This window comes from Eschscholzia californica, unplaced genomic scaffold (genome assembly GCF_041429995.1).
Source record: "Eschscholzia californica isolate CP2 unplaced genomic scaffold, dmEscCali1.0.p SCAF_6, whole genome shotgun sequence".
Taxonomy (NCBI): Eukaryota; Viridiplantae; Streptophyta; class Magnoliopsida; order Ranunculales; family Papaveraceae; genus Eschscholzia; species Eschscholzia californica.
This window is the reverse complement of record NW_028238483.1, coordinates 40,935,775-40,961,014: the sequence shown is the minus strand read 5'-3', so window position 1 is coordinate 40,961,014 and position 25,240 is coordinate 40,935,775. Positions and strand designations below refer to the sequence as shown.

At 35.5% G+C, this 25,240-nt stretch overlaps 4 protein-coding genes across 6 annotated transcripts; all 4 read left to right on the top strand.

Moving 5' to 3' along the window:
• Nucleotides 1-5,243: 5,243 nt before the first annotated feature.
• LOC147534927 (flavonol synthase/flavanone 3-hydroxylase-like) lies at nucleotides 5,244-6,959 on the top strand. 2 transcript variants are annotated; one of them, XM_086650739.1, is made up of 4 exons: nucleotides 5,340-5,739; nucleotides 5,770-5,933; nucleotides 6,012-6,339; nucleotides 6,548-6,959. In XM_086650739.1, the coding sequence occupies exons 1-4, from the start codon at nucleotides 5,422-5,424 to the stop codon at nucleotides 6,758-6,760; spliced, it is 1,023 nt and encodes a 340-aa protein (XP_086506865.1). In that variant the 5' UTR covers nucleotides 5,340-5,421; the 3' UTR covers nucleotides 6,761-6,959. The 2 variants fall into 2 exon arrangements, with proteins under 2 accessions (XP_086506864.1, XP_086506865.1); XM_086650738.1 differs by having other exon boundaries at nucleotides 5,244-5,933.
• Nucleotides 6,960-7,312: 353 nt separating this feature from the next.
• On the top strand, nucleotides 7,313-9,854 carry LOC147534926 (ubiquitin-fold modifier 1-like). The gene is made up of 4 exons (XM_086649342.1): nucleotides 7,313-7,528; nucleotides 7,616-7,713; nucleotides 8,158-8,190; nucleotides 9,655-9,854. The coding sequence occupies exons 1-4, from the start codon at nucleotides 7,464-7,466 to the stop codon at nucleotides 9,729-9,731; spliced, it is 273 nt and encodes a 90-aa protein (XP_086505468.1). The 5' UTR covers nucleotides 7,313-7,463; the 3' UTR covers nucleotides 9,732-9,854.
• A 2,857-nt stretch (nucleotides 9,855-12,711) lies between these two features.
• Nucleotides 12,712-15,516, top strand: LOC147534925 (uncharacterized). Its single transcript, XM_086649595.1, has 2 exons — nucleotides 12,712-14,173; nucleotides 14,673-15,516. Exons 1-2 carry the CDS (start codon nucleotides 13,438-13,440, stop codon nucleotides 15,299-15,301), a joined length of 1,365 nt encoding a protein of 454 aa, XP_086505721.1. The 5' UTR covers nucleotides 12,712-13,437; the 3' UTR covers nucleotides 15,302-15,516.
• A 3,349-nt stretch (nucleotides 15,517-18,865) lies between these two features.
• Nucleotides 18,866-25,119, top strand: LOC147534924 (uncharacterized). Of its 2 annotated transcripts, none has more exons than XM_086647970.1 (3): nucleotides 18,866-19,240; nucleotides 21,468-21,526; nucleotides 23,869-25,119. In XM_086647970.1, exon 3 carries the CDS (start codon nucleotides 23,882-23,884, stop codon nucleotides 24,902-24,904), a length of 1,023 nt encoding a protein of 340 aa, XP_086504096.1. In that variant the 5' UTR covers nucleotides 18,866-19,240; nucleotides 21,468-21,526; nucleotides 23,869-23,881; the 3' UTR covers nucleotides 24,905-25,119. The 2 variants fall into 2 exon arrangements, with proteins under 2 accessions (XP_086504096.1, XP_086504097.1); XM_086647971.1 differs by having other exon boundaries at nucleotides 19,047-19,240; nucleotides 23,426-25,119.
• The last annotated feature ends 121 nt before the right edge of the window (nucleotides 25,120-25,240 follow it).

Sequence of the window (25,240 nt, the reverse complement as noted above, 5' to 3'; positions counted from 1 at the left end):
ATGTCCTAGTCTTTCATGCCAAATATTAAAAGACTCAGCAATATAAACGGAATTATTAATTTTATTAATAATAGACGCCTTTGGCGTTACAGAGGTTACATTTAGTTTAAATAACCCCCCACATAAGTAGCCCTTCCCAACATACATCCCATTCTTAGACAAGACGAAGTTGTTTGACTCAAAGACTAGTTTGAACCCATTCTTACTTAGAAGAGAACCAGAAACCAGATTCTTTCGGATATCTGGAGCATGAAGTACATCGTTCAAAGTTACTTCCTTTCCTGAAGTGAACTTTAGTATGATCTTCCCTTTTCCTCTGACCTGGGTGGTTGAGTCGTTTCCCATGAACAGGGTTTCTCCTTCACTTATTTCGTTATAAGAGGAGAAGAGGCCTTTGTCACCACAAATGTGACGAGTTGCTCCGGTGTCGACCCACCACTCTCTCTGGTTGTTAACCAGGTTGACTTCAGATACCACTGCACAGAGGTTCAAGTTCTGAAGTTTCTCAGTCACTTCTTCGGCTTTAGTAACCATAGCACATAGATTCTGAGTTTCGGTATCTTCTATCAGCGAGGCTTGGTCATTCGGCTTCTTATGTCTTTTGCCGGTTTTGGAACGACAATCCTTTGCCGTATGGCCTCGTTTGCCACAGTTGTAGCATTGGCCGAACCTCGTCTTTTTCTTCGGCTTTCCTCCGTCCTTAGACAGATGCTTACGCTTCTTACTTGGACTAGTCTCTACGACGTTCACATTCGAGAGTCTTTCAGAGTTCTTCTCGGCAGTGCGACTGTCCTCTTCGATTCGAAGCTTTAGGATGAGTTCTTCAAGGCTCATATCCTGATTCTTGTGGCGGGGATAATTTTTGAAGTCTTTCCACCCCGTGGGTAATTTTTCAATCAGAGCTCGGACCTGGAAAGGTTCATTCGTTATCATGTTCTCTGCCTGTAGTTCCTGTAGGAGACTCTGCAGTTCCTGGACTTGGGTCATAACTGGTTTTGAATCAGTCATCTTGTAGTCCAAGAATCGTCCTACGATGAACTTTTTGACACCCGCCTTTTCAGTCTTATACTTATTGATAAGGGTGTCCCACAGTTGTTTAGACGTTTCTATAACCGAATATAGATTATAGAGTCCGTCATCTAAACTGTTCAGGATATAGTTCTTGCACAAGAAGTCTTCTTGTTTCCATGCATCTATTTCAGCAGTACGTTGTGCCTCAACCTCTATTTCTGCATGGGTGGGTCTCTCTTCGGTTAAGTATTTAACCAGACCTAATGTCGTTAGGTAGAACATCATCTTCAACTTCCATCGGTTGAAGTCAGTTCCCTTGAACTTCTCTGGTTTTTCCCCATTGTTTGTGTTAGGCGGAATAACTCGTAGAGTGGTTCTTGTTCGTGCCATTTCCTTTTCTGAAACACACAGAAAGTATACCAAATTAATATCTTATAACCAGAGAAATAATCGCTATAAAATGTCTTAAGATTGTTGTTCTCTGGTTATTAATCGATAAGTCGATTTCTCTCTGTCTTGGCTTAATTTAGACAGAGTTTCCTTTCTCTAACTTATAGAGAGATAAACTAATAAGGAATAATGATTATTCCTTCTTTCGGACTAACCGAGATAGGTGTTAATGTAGTCGAGGCAAGAATAAATTCTCTTTCCTTAAGACATTTTACACCCCCGTAACAGTACCAAACGTTAGGGTGAATGCCTTCGGAATACAACGACTAACCTTTCAGAATTTTAAGATGGTACTTCTATATTCTGAAAGCGGACGAGCCTTTGTCAGTATTATGAGCTCTTGGACTAATGCGGATGATCTTCTAGATGCTTCTGAAATTCAAATTTCACTCGAGACTTCTTTCTTCCTTTTCCAGATATTCTAGTCTAACCAGAACCTCTAGAAAATACTTCTTTAATTAGATATTCTAGGCTAACCAGAACCTCTAATTGTTAGAAGGGAAGAGAAGAAGAGAATGAATTGAATTGATGAAAAATGAAGTGGGTTTGATGGGTTTATATAGGAATTGAATAGGTGTATAGTGTCTGTTGGGTTAAAAGATGTATCCATTCGAAAGGAGGGACTAAACAGAAAGAATAACTGAATATTGGAGTCGGTTGGACCCTGGGACGTCGGATCTGGCTAGAAAACTCGGGTGGAACGCCCACCGTTAGATCAGTCCCGAAATGTGCCCACAGATTTGGATGCGCGTGGTATTCGCTCAAACGACCCCTGATCTAACTTGTCCCGTTTGACGTTTCAGACCCTGAAACTTCAAACTCGAATTTCTCATTCATCCGGAATCGGATTCGAGTAATTCTTTGCTCTAAATTTAAGAGCTCGACGAGACGAACGCAATGGCGCGTTCGGTTTCTGAGTTTGACGAGTCGGGTCGAGCCAAAATTGGCTCCGATTCCAACAGATAGTTGAGACATGGCCATTAAATACAGACTCATCTACGGAAAAATATCAAGTTACACCCATGTATCAATGAACTCTGTCAAGTGGTGGTGCCAACAACCCTAGCTGGTTGGTTAACTAATTTTCTTTTTATTTTTGTTGCAAGGTTTTTTTTTTTGTTGAAAATTTGGTTAACTAAGTTGGTTTCAATCTTTGATATCTCACATTCCCAATGAGGTTCATACTCTTTAAAATATGGTGATCTTCAAAAATAAATTGTCTAGGTAGTTCGACAACTACTAACCAATTGTGATTAGAACTAACTAAAAATATACACAGTTTTACCTTCAAAATTTATTACAAGTCAGGACATTATTACACATGTTATCAACATTTTATAACAACATAATTATATATGTTGTCAACAATTTATAACAACATATTTGTATACTAGGTGTCCACCGCGTCTTACGGACGCGATAGATCCACTTTGGCTACGCCGTTGTTGATGTCTTACATCTTAATGTCGAAGAAAATGTAATTGGAAAATATTGAACAACCAAATGACAACAAAGTAAAAACTACGTAAGAAATTACTAATATAGAAGAATCGATATAAGAAAGAAAACAAGTCAAATAATAAAACTTTGATCATTATAGATGAAGATGATTAAAAATAATAAAAAATGGGTATGATCTCTCATTGAAGTGAAAAGTTGCTCGGTTTTGATAAAGAGAGATAACGAGGGGCTCCACTTATCTCTCATATCCAAGAGGTAGTTATTGTGTTTTGAAAAAGAGAGAACTAAGAGCATCTCCAATGTAAGACTCAATCTTAAAATCTTAAGTGCCACCTAGGACTTTAAAGTTTTTTTTGAGAAAAAACCTCTCCAATGCAAAACTCAATTGAGATCTTAAGATGATGTGGAAGCATTAAGTTTTAAGATGTCTCAACTAGAAACTCTATTTTTGAGATCTCTTTTGAGAGTCTTAAGTGTCCTAGTCATCAAATTTAATTTTTGGACCAATAGAAAGTTTTCTTTCTCAACCACTTTTTTCTATTAAATGTATGTGTGACATGTGTATCTATTAGAGTTTTTTAGAGTGTTGCATTGGAGAAGGACTTGAATTAGAGATACTCAAGTTAGCCACATAGGAAAAAGAATCTCAATTGAGACTCAACACATAAGCTAAATAGAGTTTTTTTTAAGTTTTGCATTGGAGATGCTCTAAGGGAGAACAGAGTTAGTCGTGTGTTTAGGACCTTTAGTGGGTAGAAGAGAGAGAGAGATTTGAAGAAGACAAAATGGGGGAAGTATAAGGTGGGTTGTGACTCCTTATCTAATTGAGTGACACATGGATATGTAGTTAATATAACTTAATTTTGAATCAATTTAAGTCATTTGATCAATAAACTACCAATGAAAATCTGTCTGATGATATCTCAGAGATAAATTGACGGTTCGCCTATAAAAAACACCATTACGTTTTATATAATAGACTAGGATACAGCACGTGCCTCCGGCGCGAAACTATTTTGAAACACTGAACGCGTTTGAATATATACAGTCGGTGAACATGAAAAAATGAAGTCGGGATTTATTTCGTAGGAAGAACTAAAAAATGATACGTCTTAAAAATGAAGTAATTATTTAAATAAAATTATGTTGAAGAAATTAAAATTTAACATGTTATAAACAGATTTATGTTGCCTTATTCAACTAATCCAATTCAAATCCTTATTTTCTAACCATTTTTTGTTCTTTTATTTTCGATTACATAGAGTAAAAAGAGTAATCAAACTACTTATCTCTATATTGTTCCAACTTCGTAGGATGTTTTCGACAAAATCTTCAAATCATCAGCTTGAATCAATACGCTTTAGTGGCAATGGTTCAACACGTACAACAAAGGTGAATTCCAATCTACATCAAAGACTTCTTGAATAATAGATGTTGTCAACATATAAAGATAAAAATGGAATTATAGAAAAAAAATTATTGTGGTCTTGTTAACAACATAATTATATATTGTTGTCAACATTTAAAAAAATGTTCAAAAAATAGGGTTTTTTGCATTATTATTTTTTGGTAGGCTTTTTTGTTTTACATATTGGGCCCAGATTTTGGGTTTTTGATGCATTCTTTCTTGATACTGTTTCCCTTCGTCACTTATTACCTTATAGTGGAGAGTTACAATCTTTAAGAAATAAATATGACCAGATTTCAAACTTCACTTTGAATTAGGTTGATGAAGCGGCTCATTAGCGGCTTCTTAAAAATTGATAGTGTTTCGCTTCGTCACTTATTATCCTAAATACCACAAGGGAGATTTACAATCTTTCACCAAGAAAATATGCCCTAACTAACACTTTAGTTTATAAACAATTTGTCTATTCAAAAATAACAAATTTAGCCTTCAATGAAATCTTTAGACCTAAAAAGAACAAACCTACAAAAGTTTTTCTAGCTGCAACCTGAAAATGAGCCACATTAGAAGCTAGCTTGAAAGGACAGATACCTAAGAAGTAACAAATAAAGGATTAAGTCGTGGACGTCTTCATGTGGGCTCATATGATGCTGGTACGAGAAGTTGATATTCACAAGATCTACTTAGATAAAAAATAGTAGAGTTGTTTCTTTTTTGACCTCCTACTTAGTAATCAGCTTTTTTTAAGTCTCTCATTTTCTTAAATTTAAATTTGACTCACTTTTTATAACTCTATCACTTAACTTTAATAAAGATGACACCGTTAATGAAGTTAATTATGGATTAGCCATCAAAATCTATGATTAAAGTGGTTTAAATTAGGTGGTAATCGTGCTTATTACATCTTCACGATGCATCAATGTGACTAACGTAGTAGACATTAGTCAAATTCTCAAAAAAAAAAACTTTTATGGATCTCCATTGGTTCAACCCACTCGTCTATATTTAACCCAACTTCGCCTTCTTTCTCTCTTCTCCATATCCCAACTTCCTTAGCCATAAACAATCTTCTTGTATCTTAATTACTACCAATGGGTGAAGTTGAGAATAGAGTTCAAGCAATAGCAAATTCTCTATTATCAACTAAACTAGATGATAATATACCATTAGAGTATATAAGATCAGAGAAAGAACAACCAGGACTTACAACATTTAAAGGACCCATTCCTGAAATTCCAACCATTGATCTAAGTGACCCAGATCAAGAAAACCTCGTTCGGATTATCGCCGAAGCTAGTAAAGAATGGGGATTTTTTCAAGTTATTAATCATGGAATACCAAGTGAAGTTATAAAGAAATTACAGAATGTGGGTAAGGAGTTTTTTGAGTTATCAATTGAAGAGAAAGAGGTTTATGCTAAACCACCAGGAGAGAAAGAGATTTATGCTAAACCACCTGGGTCTACAAGTATTGAAGGATATGGGACTAAACTTCAGAAAGAATTTGAAGGGAAAAAAGCTTGGGTTAATCACTTGTTTCATAATATTTGGCCTCCTTCTCGTATTAATTATAAGTTTTGGCCCACTAATCCTCCTTCTTACAGGTTACCTCCTTGACCCTACCCGATTTTTTCTTATTTTCTCACTTCTTATTTTGCATGAAAACCATTTTGAATATGTAGGGAAGCAAATGAGGAGTATGCCAAGTATATGTTGGGTGTGGTGGACAATCTTTTGATGTGGTTATCACTTGGATTAGGTCTTGAAGGTCATGTCATTAAAGAAGCTATTGGTGGAGATAATTTAGAATATCTACTTAAAATAAATTATTACCCACCATGTCCTCGTCCTGATCTTGCCCTAGGAGTGCCTCCACACACAGACATGTCTGCCATTACAGTCTCGGTCCCAAATGAAATTCAAGGCCTTCAAGTTCTCAAAGATGACCATTGGATTAATGCTAAGTACATCCCTAATGCTCTAATCATCCATATTGGTGATCAAGTTGAGGTAAGAAACTATGGTTGTGTTCGAGTGCAGTTTGTCGACAAAAGAAAATTTCTAGGGATTTGGTACTTTGTCAGTTTTCAAAGTGTTTCTGTAGTATTGTCGTAGAAAAAAATTCAGTCTCGTGAAAAGATATATAGACAAAGTCTGCAAACAAGATAGTATATTTATAGTGATGTGAAGTTTACGAAAATGAATTGAATATATGCAGATCCTAAGCAATGGAAAGTACAAGAGTGTGGTCCATAGAACAACTGTGACCAAGGAATTTACAAGGATGTCATGGCCAGTCTTTTTCTCTCCGCCACCTGAGATGGAAATAGGTCCTCTTCCTCAGCTTGTTAATGAAGAAAATCCACCGAAGTTTAAGACCAAGAAGTACAAAGATTATCAATACTGCAAACTCAACAAGCTGCCTCAATAAGGAACTTTTGTGTTTAGACATATATTGTGCACCTAGAGTTCTTATAGTAGTATATTTGTGTTATATGTATGTAAAATGCTGAAACACTATCGTTAGATGTATATGTTATTGTTCGTATTTTATCCATGATAATCGATTAGGCAAATCATAAATCTTGTTCTTGATCGCTTAATCACACACCTTTAATAAGTTTTAAGAACTATCTTTTCCATTTCAGTTTTTTTTCGTTCTAAGATGAAAAATAATCTCCATTAATGAAGGTTCATTGTAGATGAAGTGAAAAGCGATGTAAAAGAGGCAAAAGAAAACACACACAAAAAAGAAAAAACTTAAATGATTATGATTACAAAAAATAAAAAAATAAAAATTATTAACAGTCAATGGATGGGCATCCGGAGTCTGGGTTGTGGGTGCTCAGGTAAATCGAAGGCTTTCGATTTAGCTAGTAGAGCCTTTGCCAAAAACAAAACTCCATACTGGTTGGCCTGGAGCCCTGGATCATTACGTGCACATACGAATAAAGAATCAAACTTGAAGTTACCAAAATAGAGGGACAAAAATGAAACTGATCATAAACTCGGGGGGCTAAAAAACATCCCAGAAACAAAATACCATAACTTTTTATATAGTTCTTAAAACAGTCCTCCCTCGCGACCACTTCTCTCTAGAAAAAAAACCAGAGAGGCTCCTCAAACTCTCGACGATGTCGGGTGGGAAAGTATCATTCAAAGTCACTCTCACTTCGGATCCTAAGCTACCCTTTAAAGTGTAAGTTTAAATCAATCTAGGGTTTCTTTTTCTTTCTCAATTCAATTTTGTTTTCATTCCTAATCTTCAATTTCGTTTGTATTTCAGTTTCAGCGTTCCAGAAGCTGCCCCTTTTACTGCTGTTCTGAAATTTGCTGCCGAGGAATTCAAAGTACCTCCCCAAACTAGTGCCATCATCACTAATGGTATTCTAATCTTCACCTCTCTTTAATTTTGCCCAAATTGAATTACCCTTAAATTCAATCAAACCCTTTGTTCTGTTTTTGAGAGATTTTCATTGAAAAACTAGTACCTTTTGATTTTTTAGGTTTAATTATGTTCTTTAATCGATTCTCCTTGCTTATAATTCATAAACAGATTATTGGGATTTGATTATCAAAGAGTATTTCATGATTTGATTCATAAAAATCTTGAGAAAGTATGTATTCATATTCATGTAGAAACCCCAATTAGGTCAAGATCAATTTTTCAAGGATGAACTTGCAGTTAAATGTGAAGAATTTGATTACTTATTTACTATTATATGCTGGTCTTGCACGAAATAGATGTTCTCGACTACATATTTCTTGTTGTCGAATTGGTTTTGTTGTTCGTGTATCTGATTTAGGTATTTTGGTTGTTCTTTCTAGATGGTGTAGGCATCAACCCTCAGCAAAGTGCAGGTATATGAAATGTCTAACTTTTCTTTAGAACTAAATGTCCTTCTATTCTTTCGTCGGATAAATTTATTCAATATTTCTTAGTATGTGGAGGAAGCCTATCACTTGTTATAGCTTGTGTCGTCATTCGCAAAATTTGTTTTCGCCTGTTTGCTTGTTGTGTCTGCACATTTTCTTGTTAAAGTAATAGGGATGTGAATTGGTTGTAAAAGAATAATCTTTGCTTCACTATACAGAGAGATATGTTTATGCCTCTACTCCACTCTCTAGCTTGTTTTAAGGGCCAATGGTGTTATCAATATCATCATAAATGTATAAGACGTTGATCAAGGCTACAACACACAAAGAAATTCAACGTTTTTGGTGCTATAATATTTTCTTGGATTAGCATGACAATTTCTACCAAAACCCAAGTTGATTTAAGTAGTTATCAAGAGTAGTTACAGGATTTTGGGTCCTCTTCAAATGTAGGAAGAAATTATGTCTGAAATAAAAGTGTGAGCTTACCATGAAATAAAAATTGGTTTTAGTTTTTTCCTTTTGGTGCCTCTGTGGCTCTGTATGTTTGTCTGTGGGAAACTATCAGTAGCCTTCTGATGTTAACACGCAAGATTTTGGTAAACTGAAAGCGAAAAAAAATTGAACTCTACCCTCATCTCATGCTTCTCTGCCTAAAGAGATTGGCCAGATTCGTACATATGATGGGGAAGATATGTGCAATTCAAAAGAAACGAAACTATGGTAGTCTTGTAGATGCTTGTAGATGATAAACAAGGAATGGGCAAACATATTCTAGAGTTCAAAAAAAAATCTTAGTGATGAATACCGAGTGTGAAGTCTGAAACACGACTCGCATTCGTTAGTTAGGCCAACCGTGATGATGTTGATTGATAGAATAGTGTCACTGAGAAGTGTGTGCAACGTTAATATATTACCCTACAGAAGTTAGTCAGTCTCTTTTGAATCCTTGACTATATTGACTACATAGTTTGTTCGTTGTGTATTCTGAGAATTCTCCCCGCATCTGGTCCCGACGAATCGAAATTAAACTCGTAATGTGTTAATTGGTAGGTCAAGAGAGTGTGATAATCCTTACAATTGTTTAATTATCTAGTGATGTTATGATATGATTTTTTTTCACTTTTGTAGCTTCACGTCTGATTGTTTTCATGATTTCCACCTTTTCTCCTCCATATATGTCGTATAAGTTGTATTTTCTCTTGGCTGAAAATGAAATAGCTTGTTTGGTTTCATATTTTTATCTCTTTTGACTTTCTTCATCCTGAATATATCAAATCCACAAAGTGTTTCTCTTTACCTCAATTTTGCTGTCATTTATTAATTTCACGTATATATATATTTTTTCTTCATCACTGCTGAAACCAATTTAGAAGCTTTGGCTCAACTGTTCTTTTTCCTCAGTCTGACTGTCCGAGTAAAACATGAATATTCTCTGTATTTTTGCAGGCAATGTCTTCCTGAAACATGGCTCTGAACTCCGTTTGATTCCTCGCGACAGGGTCGGGGCTTCTGCATCCGTTTAATTAGGTGATGTATTGTCATCAATGAATCAAACACTACACCCTGTATTTCCTTTTGATATAGCTTGTCTGAATTTAATAACATAATAATGATAATATTATCAATACTATGAGAATTTGCAATTAGATCGAGTAAGTTCATCAGAGTTAAACTTAAAGCCCATTATACTCTGTGTTTGTACCTTATATTTTATAGTTAGTGTTTCGTAAGTGCTAAACATTCTTCTTTACCACAGTCCACAATCACCCTCTTCTAAAAACCGAAGTGTCCGAAAAACTTCATCTTGAAGTGACTTTTATGTGGGTCATACGAGCCATATAAAAATGACAGACTTGAGTTAGGGTCTGAGTATGGATCTTATTGATTTTGTCTGACTGTTAACTTCAGGATTTTCAAATAAACGGAGACAAAAACTAGTTCTAGAAAGAGGGGAGTGGAATTTTAGTTGGTGAGAGACTGAGAGCTTCACTGGGGGTTGCCTGCTCACCGATGTGTAGGAAAGCTTGGTTTCAGTTCGAAATGTTGGATAGAAATACACAACCACCGCCTTTTTCTTTGAACACGTTTATCACGCTTCAGCCTGAGTTTAATGCGAGTTTTTCTTTTTATTGACAAGAGTTCATATTACTATCCTTCTTCAGCCTGAGTTTAATGCGATGAAGATGAGAGTGCAGATGAAGATTAGAAGATGAAAAACAAACGAGTAGATTTTTAGGCTTTTAGCCTCAAAGTTAAGTAATAGTCAATTGGGAGTCAAATGTGCTTGACCAAAGTATCCAGCTTAAACTCAACATTTTTATTTTATCATTTTTATGCGTAAAATTACAGAAAACGACGAATTTCCCCACGCTTTCGCAGTACCATCCCCTTCCCCGACAACTAGAATAGACCACCAAACCCAAGTACATTTCTTGGTGCCCTTCCAATAATAAGATTTCTCCCCATAAACTATACCGACAATATAACACATAGAGAAGAGATTATCAATACATTTCTCTTCTATCTAAACCGTGGGTTACTCCCAACCGTTAGATCATTCTATTTACCTCTGGAAAATCATATTTTCTTGAAAATAACCACAACCTAAAGAAGACAGTAGAATTTATGATAGGTACAAGTCAATAGTTGTTTAGGACAAAAATTAAGAAAAAGTAATTAAAAATGTTTAACTAGTTCAAAATAGTGCTTCTTATATGCATCTAATTTCAGAAAAAAACTTTATTTTAATGTTTTAAAAAAAAATTACGTATTTTCAAACGATACATAGCACTACGAGAAAGTAATTGGAAAATATTTAAATCCCTCAAAAATCAAAATAATGTTTGTTATATGCTTTTAGTTTGGGTGAAAACTTAATTTGAGTGTTACAAAAGATTTGATGTTTCTAAAGAAAACCTAACACTAGTAGAAAGAAGTTAGTGCTTTTTCTTAATTTTTCGCACGTGAGTCACAATATCTAAATTAATGTCAGAGTCAAATTTTAAGACGTTTGTTTTTCGTTTGACTCACGAAGTCTAACTAGTGTGAGAGAAGGCTTTAGATTGATTTTTGATTCACTTAAGTCTGATAATTTAGATGTAGATGAAAAAACAAGTTCTTTTTTGTTGAAAGAATGTAAAAACTAAGTTGGATTCAAATAAAAAAAAAATACTCCTATCAATTAAGTTGTTTGATACTTTCTCAAAAAAAAAAATTGTTTGATACTATCACCCAATATTGAGAGTTGGAGTTTTATCTTATTGTTAAGTTTGCAATCCACTTAATCACACTAGTTAACAAGACGAGAAGAAACAAAGTCGTCTCCAAATAATTCACCTCCTATCGTAACTCAGATATCTGTCATCTAAAACAAATTTTCCAGCAAAAAATGTCAAACGCATTTACTATTGGTGTTGTTAGCGATGCACTACTTAGTTATATAATGTTTTGTCTTCTCACTATTCATTCCTTAATATTAGTTTTGTCATTTCCATACTCAGACCCACGCCCAAACAAATAATCTTATAACTTCTTGATATTTGTGATGTGAATAAAATACTAAGAATAGATTTAAAAGTCTAACTGTATATCTTGCATAGTACAAAATATTAAAGCTTAAATTCCTCAAAGACAAATATGTGATGACAAAATTCAATGCTGATAGTTGAGACATGGTCATTAAATACAGACCCATCTAGGGAAAAAGATCAAGTTACACCCATATACCAATGAACTCTGTCAAGTGGTGCCAACAACCCTAGCTGGTTGGTTAACTAAATTTATTTTTGTTTCAAGGTTGGTTAACTAAGTTGATTTCAATCTTTGATATCTCACATTCCAAATGGGATTCATACTCTTTAAAATATGGTGAGATCTTTAAATATAAATTGTCAAGGAGTAGGACAACTACTAACCAATTGTGATTAGAAAAGACTGAAAATATGAGATCCTGACGGTACAAATACCCAATTTGCTTGCTTGTTTATGAGTGGTATATTGATATATGTTGTTGACTCACATGGTGCGATGCTCCTATCTGTGGTCAATCTACACAACAACCATCTAGCATAAAAACTTGCATATATAAAAGAATTGTTCGTCTTTAAACTCAGCTTTAACTTTAATTTTTCGGAGTTATAAGTACATTTTATATGTGTTGATTGTATAAACAACTTTATATTAGTAATTAAAGCCTACTCAATTGAGAGTTTTGAGACTTTTAAAATAATGGAAGAATCTTAGTAAAGCTTCAACTTGATTTCATGCTCTTTTTCACTAGCTTGATTTGGAGGTTAAAAAGAACCCATCACAATATTTGAAAGAGAAGTATTGATGGGAGAATGTTTCTCTAAAGAAGATCTCAACCGTTTATATACTACAAACTATTTCTCTCATGAATAATTTGAAATTCTACCATTGAAATAATATATTCATCTCAATTCTCCAAAACTTTAGATATAAAAAAGTAATACATGCAATCCTATATAATAAGGATACATTTAATTTTTCTTTTTTATTTGATGATTTGTAATTCATTGAGACTATTTCGACCTCCAACATACTCTATATTTAGAAAAAAAAAACCATCAAATTCGGGTTAAGTGGAGTATGTGTTAGTGACACAGGGCACATGTGACATGATTCTATTCTTGTTGGTAGAGGTTTTTGTGTTCTTCTTTGGTCACCCCATAGTCCCATACTAGCTAGTATACAAACCTTATTTAGGTGAAGGGGAAAACAGAGTCAACAAATTAAAGAAGGATTGATTCCTTCTGTCCACCTTAGGGCAGGCATTACTCTCGAGTAAAATTTGAAGGGAGGTCTTAAATGTGTTAGATTTTTGTGCATATAATCACAAGAATTGAGAGTGTGATAATTACCTACTAATTGTCTTAATTAATCGAATCTTTTATCATTCTCTGTACCCATCAAAAAACACCCTCACTCACCACCCCTTTCCCCCAAAAAATCCAAAATCACAGCTCCTCACTCTCTCTATCTCACTCACTTGTCTTTCTCTCTCTCTATCTAACTTCTCTCTCTCTCTCTCTCTCTCTCTCTCTCTCTCTCTCTATCTAACTTCTCTTCCTCTCTTCTTATTAACAACCTTCAGTCTCATGAGATGGTATAAACTAGCCCTAAAGAGACAAACAACAAAACAGAATTCCCACCTTTTCAGCTCCAAAAATACTACTAAATATTATTCACCTTCAACTCTCTCATCAAATCATGCCAGAAACTAAACACCAAAGGAAACCCACCAAGAAAAAACATCAAAAACTATCACCCAAGATAGAGAAATCACCACCACCAGCATTGCCATCACCACCACCACCACCACCAGCACAACCATCAGCACCACCACATCAAGAACAACCTACTTGGGTAGCAATGAAAAGTATATTTTCATGTAAACATCTTGAAACAAAAGAAGAACAAAAAACAGAAGAAACCAAAGAAGGTAAAAGTAAGAGAAGTAAGAAAATGGTTTGTTCTGGTTCATTTTGTAGTAATACAAGAGTAATGCAAAGACCTGATTCAGTATCACCTCAAGGTTCTAAAAAATGGGGTTATTCATCTTCATCATCTTCTTCTTTTTCATCTATAAGTGGTTGTAATGGTGGTTCTACTTCAAAAAGATCTACCCTTAGTAAATCTTCTTCCCCTGTTTCATCTGAAATCAATAACAACAACAACAACAACAATGGAGCTTCATCTTCTTCTAATACCACTACTACTACTACTAATTCATCTTCTTCATTATCTACCCGTTCATCTGGATCTTTTAGAGGAATGCATTTGAGAAGATTTTCAGGTTGTTATGAATGTAGAATGGTTGTTGATCCATCTATTTTGGTTTCTAGAGATCCTTCTCTTAGAAATACTCTCTCTTCTTGCCCTAACTGTGGTGAAGCTTTCATGAAAACTGAAGATTTGGAACTTCATCAGTCTATTAGACATGCTGGTAATAACTCATCTCTCTCTCTCTCTCTCTCTCTCTAACACACAAACACATACCCAAATCTAACATCTTGATACCCAACCCAAAAAGATTACAAATTTGACTACCCATTTCACCAATCAATCTAAATCACTAGACTTTTGATACCCAAACCAAAAAGATTACAAATTTGACTACCCATTTCACCATTTAATCTAAATCACTATAACTCTTGATACCCTAACCAAAAAGATTACAAATTTGACTACCCATTTCACCATTTAATCTAAATCACTATAACTTTTGATACCCAAACCAAAAAGATTACAAATTTTTTTTTTTGTTGTTGAAAAAAAAAAAGATTACAAATTTGACTACCCATTTCACCATTTAATCTAAATCACTTTAACTCTTGATACCCTAACCAAAAAGATTAAAAATTTGACTACCCATTTCACCAATTAATCTAATTGATTTGTTTTTTGTTTTGGGTGATTTCATTTTTTCCTTTTTTTTGTTGCAGTATCTGAACTTGGACCAGAAGATAGTAGCAAAAACATAGTAGAGATTATATTTCAATCAAGTTGGTTAAAGAAACAAGCACCAATTTGTAAAATTGATAGAATTCTCAAAGTCAATAATACTCAAAAAACTATAACAAGATTTGAAGATTACAGAGAATCCATTAAAGCAAAAGCAACTAAGCTAATGAAGAAACACCCAAGATGTGTAGCAGATGGTAATGAACTACTAAGGTTTCATTGTACAACTTTTGTTTGTTCGATCGGCATTAATGGATCGACTAATCTCTGTAATTCAATCCCACAATGTAATGTTTGTAGTATCATAAAAAATGGGTTCAAGATTGAAGGAAACAGCAGCACCACCACTGGAGGAGGAGGAGGGATTTGTACTACTGCTACTAGTGGAAAAGCTCATGATAATGCTAAAATTAAGTCGGAAAACGAGAAACGAGCTATGTTAGTTTGTCGGGTAATCGCAGGAAAGGTGAAGAAGAATCAAGATGGAGGAACAGAAGAGTTTGATTCAGTTGCTGGAACTACTGGAATTTACTCTGATTTGGATGAACTATTAGTGTTCAATGCTAAGGCTATATTACCTTGTTTTGTTGTGATCTATGGAGGATTTTGATGGTTTCTTTCGATATTGTATTGTATAGGTCACTAGACTTTTTAAGGGAGTCTGAACTCGGAACGCCTCAAACCACTGACCTTGAGGTCAGAAACAAAGTTCTTGACCACTCCGGCCGAGAGTCTTTGGCTTTTTCATCTTAGTTTTTCATGTTTGTCATGTAATCTTTGGGTTTTTAATTGCTGTTAATTGAATGTAATTTCAATTGTGCTCAAGTACAACTTGTTTTATGTCTTCATGTTTGCTTTTTGATTTTGGGTTTAACTCTTTTTCTATACCTACTTATTGTATTCATCTTTTATGAAGTAAAATGTCCAAAAATATCTAAGTTTACTTAGGGAATTATATTGTTCAAGGCCCTCCATTTGACATCTTGTCTTTCACAAACGCTATGTTTATATCTTGTTGTATTCTATGACCCGCTTTCAGAAAGACTCTATTTATATGATTCTATTACTCGCCTTCAGAAATGTCGTATTTATATGTTGGAGCCCCGCCTTTGTAGTTGAGTGTTTTTTAGTGACAAAGGAAAAAAAAAATTACATAAAAATGTGTCATAAAAACGAATATGCTAAACTATCCTACACATTGCATATGCTGTAGTATGAGATTACATTGTGTAAAATAGTACATTTGGAGTACCCCATTTCATTCTATCATGCCCTTACCTTCTGAATCTGTACTCCTGCGCTCTAAGATGCTCGATAGCCTTTAACAATCCTATGTGAAAATAATGTTTGTGATCATGATGAAATCTATTTTGTCCCTATAATTGAGTATAACTAGAATGTAAAAGTAAGTTAGATGAATTGTTAAGAGACGTGATGAAGGAAAATTGTGCAGGAATTAGGTCCTCCTCAACTACAAGAAGTTGGCATGCATTTATGGTGAAGATATGAATGTACTTATCTTCCAAAGTATGGGTGTATGTAAATGAAATTCAACAATTATATTTATATATATATATATATATATATATATATATATATATATATAGTTTTGATAATCTAGCTAATTTTAATCCACTAGTACAGGGTGGAAATACAAGTAAGAACGAATCCAAATTTACCTTTCGAAACAAAAGAGAATGAAAAGAACAAAATTCTCTCTGTTAAGATAACATCAAAAGATGTTTAGATGAATAACTAATTTTGAGAAAGTAAAGATTAGTAGTCCATGTTAGGTTTGGCATGAAAAACATAAGTTTGGAATGTCAAAAAGTGAGCAATCACATAAACAACCTTAACATCAAATCTGTCTCACAAATATCATCTTAACGGGCTACTCTAGCAAAAGAAATATTCTACGCTCCGAGTGTGTCTATGATGTAGCACCAAGCAGACTGTTAATGTTACGAGAATACAGTGTGGTGTGGATCAATCGGAGTAGGTGTGCAAATAGGTCTTTGTAGAATGATGGTTGAGCGATTTGATTCCTTATTTTTCTGAATCAACATACATCCACAAACTCAGACTCACTTGTCATGATCTTGATTTTGATAATACAAATTTTAATTATAAGAGTGAAGGTGCTATAATTTACTTGCAGATTTTAACAATTGAGGTGTACTTCAATGAACCTAATCTAGTTTGAGTTTTAACTTTATTAAATTGAGGGTACATTATTATGTTTGGAGTAGTAATATATACTCCAAAAAGGAACAGTAAAAAGATGTGCACATAACCTGAAAAAGCTTAAAAGAATAAGAATAATAACTACTCCATTGGTTTCTTCAAAAAGAAGATAGGTAGGTCATAAATTATAAGGACTCATAACATGGAAAATAAGTGATTGCCCTAAAGTTTTAGGGTTTTTGATGGTAGAGTTACCTTACATATTAAAAGCAGTGTAAATAGCTACTAATATAAATGGCAAAAAGAGAAATCAATATGGGGGACTGAGGGTGGGATTGAGCCTTCTTGCATTCAGTGTGGAGAAGTTTGAGGACCATTAGCACCAACCCTAGCTATCTTTATTAGGTCAGAGATCAAAGTTTTATGGACCACTTTTACAAATTATATTTGGGTTGGGTGTTTTTAATTATACATGCCATTGCCATACTTGTTTACTATATTAGTGAAAGGTTTGTATAACTTACAGAGAGGCCAGCTACATCGTTTAGACGTACTCTTGATCGACTGATCGTGTCTGAGTAGGCAGATATACATCTCTAGTGGGTTACCGCTAATGCGTTAGATGGTTCATATGAACTAAAGACACTCTTAAACACTAGTTTGAAACTACCCAATGAGGAAGAGAAAGAAGATTGACAAAAATAAGTAGTTGGGGCAAGAATGGGCTTTTATGGCTTATTTTTAAGCTTCGAAAATAGAATTTTACGAAACTAAACTTTGGGTATTTTTTGTCCTCTTTTTCTTTCGATGACGGCCTAACAACCTAGAGTTGATATTTCCCGCAAAAAGTGGACGGGCTTAAATGTCTTCGTCTCTTTCGCTTTAGTGTCTCCCAACCTAGTAGATAATTCGAGGCTTGTTGCTACAATTATGGTACTTGTAGCATCTTCAGTGGAAAATAACTACTTAGTAATTTGGAAGGAAAATTTCTCCTATTAGTAAAAGTTAAAAAAAATGATGGCTACGAATAATACTTTAGAAATAGATCTAGTGTCTACTCGGAAACTTTATCTACCCAGTCTCCAAATTGGTTGTGCAAGAGGTTCTTAAGAAACTAAACCATGGAGGAATATCCCTAGTCCCTACTCATTGTGGCCCAAATGAATCATTTTGGGCCTGGCCCACCTGGCCCTGGGACATCGGGACGTAGTGACAGATATATTACTGTTGTTATCATGCGTTAATCTGTTGTAGATGAACCTTAGAACCTAGAGGGGCGATCTTTAGTTGCAGTGCCATACTGCTATGACAGTCCCGACTAATATATAAAAGAAAAAAGACTGGACTTGACAGACCATCGATGACAACCTTAGTCAACGCTAGCTAGATGTGTCAGAGCCACATAGTGTGCCTTGGGCTCTTGGTGGCTGCAGACTTGAGCGGAGTACACGTTTTCTTTCAATATTGTATCTATTTGTGGAGTTTAACGGGCTTGAACCGACTGTGGACATTAAATATTACTAATACGTCCACATCCTATAGACTCAAATGCTTTGCATGTTTGGGACAACATAAAGAAGTCTAGGAAAATCTAAAGGCGAGTTCCCTTTTTTTCTTTAAATGCAACCCTTGCGCCCCCACAAAATATGGCTCTCAGTGTGTGGCGCACCGCGCACCATTAACAAGAAAGGGGGGGGGGGGGCTCTTGAAAGTTCTCCAACAATGATATGGGTGCTTTTAGAGCTACTTTGGACGTTAGCCACTCGCAACTGAATCCTACCCATACTCAACTGCTTTAGTGTTTGTGTTTTTCTCGAATGCTTGAATCTAAATAATCAATTATTTGAATCTAAATATTCTGTCTCAAATTGACACAAATCGTCCCGAATAAGTTAGACGATAAAAATAAACAATTAGAAATGTAACTCTTAGACCTTGACTTTCAATCGTAGCCCATATTTAGCTAATCATGATTTAGATTGTGAAATTTGTGACATTATTTTTTTATCCACAGTCTGTTAGTGGCTTTTTCGTCCAAGAACAAAGAGAAATGACATAGATGAAATTGACCAAGGGAAAATCGGGAAGGGAAGCCAGTTTGTTTAGGGAGCCATTTTGGTTAGTTGGTCATTTTTAGGTGGCTAAAATAGAATTAACCCTAAATCCAAACCAAACGTGGCCAGACCCAAACCCCGGCAACCCTTTTTTTTTCTTCTCCAACTTCTTCATCTGCCAATAGAAGACGAAATCGCGGAGGTCAGATTCAGAACCATCCGCTCTCTCTCTCTCTCTCTCTCTAACTCCGACTTCTCTTTCGATCGATTCCATCCTTCTGTACATCTTTGGGTTTTAGATGAAACTCCAGGTAATGTTTTAACCTCTCAACTTCATATCTAGGGTTTTTATTATAACCTAGTTTTCTATTGTAACATTTAATATTGTCTTTTCAGTTTCATTCTCTCTCTAACTATTTCATCTTTTGATTTTTCATCCTGGGTATTGGGGTTTTTCTCTGTACTCTTCATCTATGTAATAAAGTTTGAATCTTTTGATACTTTCCAGCTTATTTCTTATCCTTAGGTTTTGGAATTTTATTCATAATGTTTCAATTTTGATATTGAATGTGTTAAGTTACAGTGTACGGGGTTTTCATTTTGATTTATTTAGAGATATTTTTGTGGATCTCTTTATTTAAAGAAAGCAAAAGACAATTATGTGTTCATTTTAGTTTTTCTTGGGGTTAGAGGTCTGGGCAAGAACTAGTAACTGTTAGATTGTTCCGTAAGTCGCTTTAACTTACTTGTTTTTGGATGGGTTGATTGCTGGTACGACATTGTTGTTTAGGTTTCTGAAAAAGGTTCAATTTTGGATAATAAGGATTGGCTTTTATGGTAACAAGATTGAATTGAATTATTTACATCCTTCTTGAAGGACTGAATTTCATTGTTGTAGACTCGTAGTATAATCAGTATGTATTTAGATAGATAAATGAAACTCTGTCGTAATACTAGTTTATAGTGAAAAGTCTTAATTTGTAGGTATTATTTTATCATAACCATCGTTCTGCATTTTGTGCCTTGGAACCAATAACACAGTCTCTCATTTGTAGGATTTGCGTCCATTTGATTATGCTTTGATTATGATGTATACGGAGACTGTACAATTGTCTACTTAGTTTAGTGACTTATGACTAAAACTGATTGGTTGGTGACCTAATAATGAGGTTTAGTTTTGTATATTCAATTTACATATTTGTTTTTTTTTGCTCGAGTAAAGCATCATATTTTTGCCTCTACTCCAAAGTCCAAGCATAGCTAATGTTCACCTCCCTAAGGTGACATTTAGGGAGATGAAGTAGAAAGTAGAAACCCTTCAACTTTAAGTAGAGCAGTTTGGCATCAACGTGTTTTAAAGTGAATACATAAAAGAGCTAATTTGGTGATGTTTGTGATACATACAATTACTGATTGCTTGGTGGAGAGGTGTCTACAATGAGGTTTTAGGCTAGCGCTTAGATCATGGGTCATGCACCTCTCTGCCTTAGTCCCCGTCAGCTCATCATGTATCACTATTTCGACATAAATATTCTCCATTTATGCATACTGCAATACAAAACTATTTTTGGTAAATACTCAAGAAATTTTCCCGTGTAGGAAGCACATTTTCTGTTAGTTGGTGCTTATGATGCCTCAGTGCGCCTAGACGGTGCCTTTGACAATAAAATTTTGGTGATGTGATAGTTGGGCAGGAAAAGATGTTAAATCTGGTGATGGAAGAGTTATGTGGCAAAGACCGCAGTTATGAACTTATGATAATGATGGGTAGTAACCTAGTAAGGGGAGGTGTTTATGTGGCGAGGAAGTGGTTCAGAGTGGTAATGCCACAATGATAGTGCAGTGATTGTTCTGATGTAGTACTAAGGTGAAAGATTGTATTTGTGACGAAGTGGTAGTTAGATTCCAGAGGCCGTGAAGTGGCAATGAGATGGTGATATCGGGATGTTGAAAACACCCTAGGTGTACTCTTTGAGGTGAGGTGAAACAGTGAGAGGTAGTTTGAAGGTTTGAGTTGCTTGGGGCATTCAATATGTATGATTTTCCCTGTGGGGCTTAAGCCTTGACACAATCAACAATTATATAATGGTTTCATAATGTAAATTTCTTACCTATAATAAAATTAAAGAAAACACAATAGGGATTATTTTAGGGTTTTAGCTCATAGGGAAGTAACAGACCAGTAAAACTACGTTGTGCCTCCACATTCCACTGGTCAGTAGTGGATGTGGGCGTCTGGGCAACCCTGATTTTTTTTAGTTTCTCAAATTCAATTATTGTTAATCTCGATTATCGACAGTTAGTGATCTTATATGTAGTTTGACTTGTTATACTACTCCTTGATATTTGCGTTACATCATTTACATGTCTCGTCAAAGTATAAAATTGTTCAATGTAATGCAATTAATGGTGCTCAATTTGTCGGTTGTCGTGAAATGTACTTGTATCCATCTGTATCTCTATCTTAACTCTCTCTCTCTATATATATGGTTCGCATTGATGGTTTTTTATTGATGGTGTTATTGGATAATGTTTCAGCTTTTTTAGGAAGCATTCAAACATTTCCGAGAAGACGATTTCTTTGCTATCCCTATCAGGTACTTAGTTATAATCCACTTGAGTAATGCTTTTGCGGATTAGTTTTTATGTACCACGTACTACCCTGTCAAGGCGAACTATCTTATTTGCTTCCCTGTTTGTATTAAGACATTAAGTTTTGCTTTTTGTGTACATATTACTTTCACTCTTTGAGAAACAAAATAACCCTTTCATGAGCTACTTACATGCTTTTCCTTTAGCTGCTTGAATGCTTTTTGTAGTTAGAATCTATGTTACCAATTTAGTGGACTGTATTATTTTCTTTCAATAACTAGGGTGGTGTGGATTTTAACAAATTCAGATTAGCTGCTCAGCCTGTTCTTGTACATTTAGGAACATTTATAATCTATCTAGTGACGAGAAGTGGGAAGATCACGTACCTTTTGTAGTTGAGATCATATTTTTTTTATATGCATGACACACTTGTTATCAATGAGTATCTCTAGGTAAAGTTCAAGATCTTTCAGGGATTTAACCAAAAAGATGATGTTTGATACCCACATCATTCCCATTTTTCATCTGCTTGTTTTCTCATGTCATATTTGAAATACACTGACATTCTGTTTCCTAGCATAGCAATTGAGTCACTATGAAGCTAGTTTTTTTTTTTGGAAACGAAGGAAAGAATAATGTACACGTGATTCAAATAGAGAAACCACAATCTCAAAAGAAAAAAACTGGACAAAAAAGAGAAACCATTCATGCCCAGAAGGAATACATAACATTAGAATGTTTCCATAAGGTCTTCTTAGCTGTAGACTGGATCAGTATAAGAATTTTTTCTTGCGTATTTCTGTCCTCTAGACCAATTGATCAGGGTCCTCTTCATCATACAAAACACGGACAGTCTATCCATTTATGTTACAATCCTTCAAAGTTGCTTATTTCTCGATTTCCACATGCACCAAAATGCCCCCTGTGGTATTATACTCTAGAGCGAAAATCACAACCTTTGCCACCTTGACATGTGTCCATTGAAAGGTCGTGGATAGGCTTAAAGGCACCAAGGCGAATAAATTCAACTATTATAGATACATCTTCAAAGTACTTGCGTTTTATTCCTGGACATATAACGGTAGAATTGGGTATTGACATCATATCATTTTTCATATACTTGCTGCCCATATCCTTCTTTTTTGTTTTGACAACTTGGGCTATCATGCTTCTCGTGTCGGCATCACTCATTGTTATCTTTCACATCAATCCTTAGTTACTTATTTCGTAAATGTTGTAGTAGGAAAAAAATGAGGCATCCTAGAATTGAGTCAGTTAACTAGGCACACCTATTGGGCACCTGGCGAACAAGGGGATTGACCTGATGCTAGATGACCCCCTTGCGCACTAGTCGACTTGGTTCCGTAGGTGTGCCCAGTCGATGCTTTTGACGACATAAAGTATCGCATTAGTTAAAAAATACATGGCTAGTCCTAGATGCTTGCCTCAGCTCACTGAGATAAGGTGATAACTGCACTTGCTTCGCTCTTAAAACAAAATGTTTAACCCGCTAATTGAAACCTTTCACTCTGCTTCACTTTTCATCCCTGACAACCTTGTGTAGAACTAGTGTAGCGTATCAATGCTTGTAACAAGGTTCCAAGCTGATGTATAACCTGTTAGCGGAACCTTCGTTAATAAATTACTCAATTACGAAATAAATAATCATGTTACAAATCTTCGTCTAAACTACTAAACTCGTACAAAGATGATTCAAATCTGAACTCCAAGCTGCCTAATCTACCATGCTAAATATAGGGGAAATATATCCCTTCTCCTTATGGTAGTTCACAGTAGGTAAGTGCTAAGAAATAAAAACTCTAATTTCTAAAGAAAGAGAACTCTTAAATGCGTTTCTAATAATATGGTAACTAATATTTCGACAAATGTGGAAAATACTCCAGATAAACAAGAAAGCGAAAAACGAGCAACGTCGTTGGAGTTGAAAAATGGAGTCCTACCTCAGTTGGGCTCTGCTCCTCATACTCGGCTTATGTCATGCAGCTAGCTGATGTGTGTTGAGGCAGATTTTTCTTGGGCATGACATTTTCATCATCTCATGTCGTTTTACAAGACATTGAACATTACCATGGTGTCTCTGATCTGATTGCACTTCAATAAATTATTTTTGTTATTTTCCTACTGTTATGCCTCTAATATTTGCACATGCAACATAGCAATAAACCCCGATTAACTAATACGTACAAAGCAAGTGCAGAATCCTTTAACATCAGATGTATTTATTCGGTAATAAAGGTTATCTGGCTGAAACTTCTACAATAGGTTCAGTTTACTTCTTTCTGTTTGACTAGTCTGATTTCTTAATGTTTTATTGTAAAACTTTCAGGTTTATTTTGAAAATGACTACCAACACAAGAGTCAGCAGGCGTAGGGTTCTCTCTCAGCAAGACAAGCCCACCCCTTACCCATTGCCATGCTGGAATGTTTTGGAGAAGGAAGTCCACCACCCAAAGAAAAAAGTATCTGCCGAGAAGAAGGATTGGGAAGATGCAATCTGTTCAGTTTGCTTGGAGTTCCCACACAACGCCGTACTTCTCCTTTGTTCCTCATATGATAAGGGTTGTCGTCCCTACATGTGCGCTACCAGTCATCGCTACTCCAATTGCCTTGACCAATTCGAGAAGGCCTATGCCAAATTAATTTCAGATGGAGAAAACTTAGTAACTGCTGGTTCTGAAAAATCGGAATTGATGGAGCTTGCTGCATGTCCACTCTGCAGAGGTCAGGTCAAGGGGTGGACAGTGGTTGAACCAGCGCGCAACTATCTTAACGCCAAAAAGAGAAGTTGCATGCAAGATAATTGCTCGTTTAGTGGAACGTATAAACAACTCAGGAAGCATGTGAGGAAGGAACACCCGTGTGCAAGACCACGAAAGGTTGATCCAGCACTAGAACAGAAATGGAAAAGGCTTGAAAATGAAAGAGAACGTGATGATGTGATGAGCACCATACGGTCATCTATGCCAGGAGCTATGGTATTCGGAGACTATGTAATAGAGAATGGAAATTATGATGACTTTGAATCTGATGGTATTGATGACGAGGGATATGGAGGTCTTGACATGGGGATTGATGAATTAAACGATATGTTACTCTTTTTTCATTCACTTGGATCAGGTAGAAATCGGAGCCTCAACTCACGCATTAGTAGGAGGCGCGGAAACCTTCGTGGTAGTATTGGAGTTCGAAACCCTCCTTCAGTGGCAGCAGCTGCCGCAGGTGGTGCAGAAATTGCAACGTCCGATTCTGCTTCTGAAGATGAATTCCTGGCAAGGGAGGCGGGTCGGCGGCGAGATAGGGTGGTATTTCTTGGTAGGCCAGAAAGAAGACGGAGACAGAGGCGTCGAACCAATAGGAGTTAAACAAACAACAGAAAGGTAGTTCATAAGAAAAACGAGTGAAGTTCATTAGGTTTTATTTAGCACTAAAAAATACATGGGTTTAATGGATTTGCCTTGTGATTTATTTGAATTAATGTGGAAAGATTTTCTTGAAAATTGGGGGAGGGGGGGGGGGGGGGGGGGGGTGATGGGTAAATTAAATGGAGAAAATGAAGAAAATAGACATGTGTTGCATATTTTTCTCTGCCCTAATGATTTATTTCTTACCAGATGAAAATTAAAATGATATTGTATGCTTCTACTATCTGCTACATGAGTTGAATATCAGGCTCTATCTGATATTGGGGATAGGAGTAT